This window comes from Asparagus officinalis, chromosome 7, assembly GCF_001876935.1.
Source record: "Asparagus officinalis chromosome 7, Aspof.V1, whole genome shotgun sequence".
NCBI lineage: Eukaryota > Viridiplantae > Streptophyta > Magnoliopsida > Asparagales > Asparagaceae > Asparagus > Asparagus officinalis.
The window spans coordinates 118,703,528-118,707,600 of record NC_033800.1 but is presented as its reverse complement, the minus strand read 5'-3'; the positions used below and the strand labels follow the sequence as shown (position 1 = coordinate 118,707,600).

Here is a 4,073-nt window from a genome sequence, read left to right as displayed (position 1 = left end):
ATCATGTGAATATTTTTTTGGTCTTCTAGTTAAGTTTGAGAAAATAGAAAATTCTTTGTCCCCTCCTTTCTATTACTTGTCTATTTGTGGTACTCTTTCAAATATATTTATTTCTTGGGAAGCTGGTTTCTGCAATTTGCGCACTTTTAACTTTTATTTGCTATGTACGAACTCTTTGCTTTCCTTTATGGAAAATTAAACTTCTCCGTCCTACACCATGAGGATTAACTTTTCGGTTGCTGCTGCAATATTATTTCAGAAATGGTTGAATGTATGAAGAAAGTCGCTAAGCTTGATACGGAATTGACTGTTGAGGAGAGAAATCTCCTTTCAGTGGGTTATAAGAATGTGATTGGAGCTCGCCGAGCATCTTGGCGCATCATGTCATCTATTGAGCAGAAAGAAGAGTCGAAAGGGAATGAACAAAATGTTAAATTGATTAAAAGCTATCGTCAGAAGGTGGAGGAAGAACTTACTAAGATATGCAATGACATCCTCGCCATCATAGACAAGCATCTGATTCCGTCTTCTGGCACTGGAGAATCTTCTGTTTTTTACTACAAAATGTAAGTTACATACCTATACTTCTTTTTGTTTAATTTTAACGTTTTTTATCCATAATCAATCAAACTGTTAGAAATTTTCATTTAGCAGTTTTAGCTTCACTTATCTTGCTGGATGTTCTTTTCTGTATATCAAAGATAATGTGCAAGTAAATTTAAGCTTATGATGTAAAGAGCGTGCAAGTCAAAACATTATTGCACATGTTTCTTTACCAAGTTCACCATGTAGTTCTTTTAGTAATGTGCATCTATTTTTTCAAATAAGCTTGGTCCTTCCATCCTCTCACTGTAATATGGATGAAAATTCCTGTCACCAAAACTTTTGACGGATGCGCATCTTACTTGACATGCCTAGACGGCTGAAGAACTATTCTCATAATTTTTTATGGATAATATCAAGTGTATGAACATTGTACATGACAATGGTGCATCATTGTTTTCTACCAAATGCCTTGAAGGTCAGGCCTTAACAATGGGTCAAATTTAAGTTTTAATAGATGTCATACAAACAGACTCATCTGAAAACTGAAATATGTTTAACATGAGATCGATTTTAGTTACACCTCTCATTGTGTCTTCGTATGGCTGACTGTAACCATAAGTACTTCATTTAAATGAAACCATTTGATGGTGATGAAACTGACTTCTCCACTTGGGACATCTATTATTATTATCATTATTATTATTATGGTTTTGGTTCAACTTTGGGTACACTATCTAACCAAACTATCGATGAAATTCTTTGAAGTAAACACTTCAAAGGCGTTGAACTTGGACTCTGCTATTGTGGTGTGTGTTAGGTCACTTGAGTGTTTATAAATCTTGTTTCCTCTGTCATGTATTTCCAACTCCCTGAATTGCACATGGCTCTTTTTTATTAGCTAAAGCCCTCCATCTTTTTTCTGGGGAAAAAAAGAACTCTCCACCAGTGCATGCTTCTACATACTTTTACCACGAATTTATTTACCTGTTGAGGCGAATATTCAGGAAAGGGGATTACTACCGCTATCTTGCTGAGTTTAAAAACGATGAAGAAAGGAAAGAAGCAGCCGAGCAATCTTTGAAGGGATACCAGGCATGTCCAAGTTACTCTTTTGTTATCTCTTATATTTTTTCCAACAACTTTTACATTTTTGCAGGCTGCATCTAACACAGCCAGCTCAGACCTCCCACCAACCCATCCAATTCGTCTTGGCCTCGCTCTCAACTTTTCAGTCTTTTATTATGAAATCATGAATTCACCTGAAAGGTGTGTTCGGTTTTTATTTTTTAGTGATTTCATGTGCTATCTATTAAACTTTCACTATGTGTGACAAATTTTCAGGGCATGTCATTTGGCAAAGCAAGCCTTTGATGAGGCAATTGCAGAACTGGATACTTTGAGCGAGGAGTCATACAAGGATAGCACTTTGATCATGCAGTTGCTTAGAGACAACCTTACTCTGTGGACTTCTGATTTACCTGAAGGAGGTACTATAATCACTGCTTGTAAAAGATAATTCTCTTGGCTAATAGAAGTAACTTATCTACAACATTTTTTGACTCTTTTTTTTATGAGATTCAGGAAATGTTAAATTCCAAATTGTCATGATCTGCGTTTGGTCATTTTGTCTTTACTTGAAATGTGATTTGCTACCCGCCGGCCTGCACGCACGCACAAATAATGGATATCCTTGCCATATGAGGGGATTCTCTTATATGAAGGGACGTAGATAAATCTCAGCCAAGTGAATAAATGGGGCATTATCACACTTGGCTAAGATTCAACCACATCATTTGTATATGAGAGAATTCTGTCATGTGATTTGTGATACCCATTAATCTCTCTCACATTCTACGAAAAGATGGCGTCATTCTCTTCATTGTGTTATGCAAAGTTTTCTGTGAAGCATAATGATTTGATTATGGGCTATCAGGCAAGGATTTCGGTTATAAAATCGTATCATATTTTGCAGGTGAGGAGTTCAAGGGCAGTGAGGAGGCTAAAGATGCTGCTGCTAAACCTGAGGTACCTTACTAATTAATCAATTTACTATCTTAGTTGATGATTTGTGTTAATGAACATGTAAACTAATTGCAGCACCAGTGACGGAGCTGCGACTGGAAGTGTCCTATACTTGGAGACCGTGATTTCAACTATCATGCAGCATTTAAGCATCATCTTATATCTATTATATCCAGGGGTCTCTTCCTAAAAAAAGATTTTGTTGTTCTTGTTGTTGCTTCTTGCTTCTCACTAGAATGTGGCATTGCTAGTTATTTATTGGCCACTTTGGCTTTCTCTTTTATGATATTGATGATGCTAATGCATCTTATAACACCTATTTCTTAGGTTAGTAAAAGGTGAGGGCTGTGGTGGTGGTGGACCTGGTGGTGTTGGTGAGATTTGTTTTATTTTGTTTTTCCCCCTCTTTTTACCGGTGTTTAAAGGCTGATGATTAGTCAAGTGTGCGCTATTGAATCTTTTCTCGGTTCAGTATATGCTCCTCCTTAATTCTAATGTCGTGTATTTGCTTGCTTCGCTACTCATTGGTCCTCTATATGAATCTTTTTGTTCGGTAATGTATCTTTTGTTTTTTGTTTTTCTTTTTTCTTTTTTCTTTTTTCTTTTTTTTTTCCTACTTTGGTTTATCTTGGTGCACCTCGTGTTGGTCATATCAGCAGTTTATCTTCTGAGATTAAATATGAAATGGTAAAATACCCATTATGCGTACTTCAATTTGCGGAGAGCTAGATTCAGAAGGAACGTGATTATTATTAGAGAGGTAATTGTTGGAGTTGTGGTGTCTAATTAGACTATGCATGCTGATCTCTTGAAAATTATATGTCACATAGAAGGGTAAATTTATAATTCTACATGTAGCTTGTAGCCCGCCGTTTATTCAAAACCCCTCAGAGAGATCTGAGCCCTTCGTTGAAAATCCCATCCCCCCAAAATCCCTACCCCTCTCTCATCTCTCCCGCCCAGATCGCGCCATCACCTCCCGCCTCCTCCTCTCCAGCGCCCGAAATCGTCGCCGGAGCTCGCCGCCCCCGATCATCGTCGCCGCCGGCTCAAGATCGCGCATTCGGTCGCCATCACCGACCTCCTCCCCCTCACCACCGCCCGAAAGCGCCGGCGCCCAAGCTCGGCCTGTGTCTCGACGTCCCCGATCAGCGTCGCCGCCGTCCCCTTGCCCTAGCCATCACCTCCCCTCCTCCTCTCCAGCGCCCGAGATCACCGCAGCTGAGCGTCGCCGCCGGGTCATCGCCGTCTACTCGTCCTCGCCATCGAGCTCACCCCTCGTCATCAGCCACGCCTCCGACGGCATTCGAGCTCAGCCCTCAGGTTCATCGCCGCCTCCGGAGATCGATCAAGCCCTCGACGTCATCCTCGCCATCACCTCCCCCCTCCTCTCCACCTCACGAAATCGTCGCAGCCTGCGCTTGCCGTCCCCGCTTAGTGTTGCCGCCGGCTCATCGCACTTCGCCGCTGTCGAGCTCGCCTCCACCGAGGTAAGGCATCAGGTC

At 40.9% G+C, this 4,073-nt stretch overlaps 1 protein-coding gene across 2 annotated transcripts in view; it reads left to right on the top strand.

The window, feature by feature from the left end:
* The window catches only part of LOC109849273 (14-3-3 protein 7-like), a 9,414-nt gene extending 6,351 nt beyond the window's left edge, over positions 1–3,063 (top strand). For both annotated transcript variants that reach the window (XM_020419083.1, XM_020419084.1), the window contains exons 2-7: positions 260–566; positions 1,551–1,638; positions 1,703–1,812; positions 1,888–2,033; positions 2,519–2,571; positions 2,644–3,063. In XM_020419083.1, the coding sequence (XP_020274672.1) occupies positions 260–566; positions 1,551–1,638; positions 1,703–1,812; positions 1,888–2,033; positions 2,519–2,571; positions 2,644–2,652 (713 nt within the window). In that variant the 3' untranslated portion in view covers positions 2,653–3,063. The remainder of the gene's footprint in view (positions 1–259; positions 567–1,550; positions 1,639–1,702; positions 1,813–1,887; positions 2,034–2,518; positions 2,572–2,643) is intronic.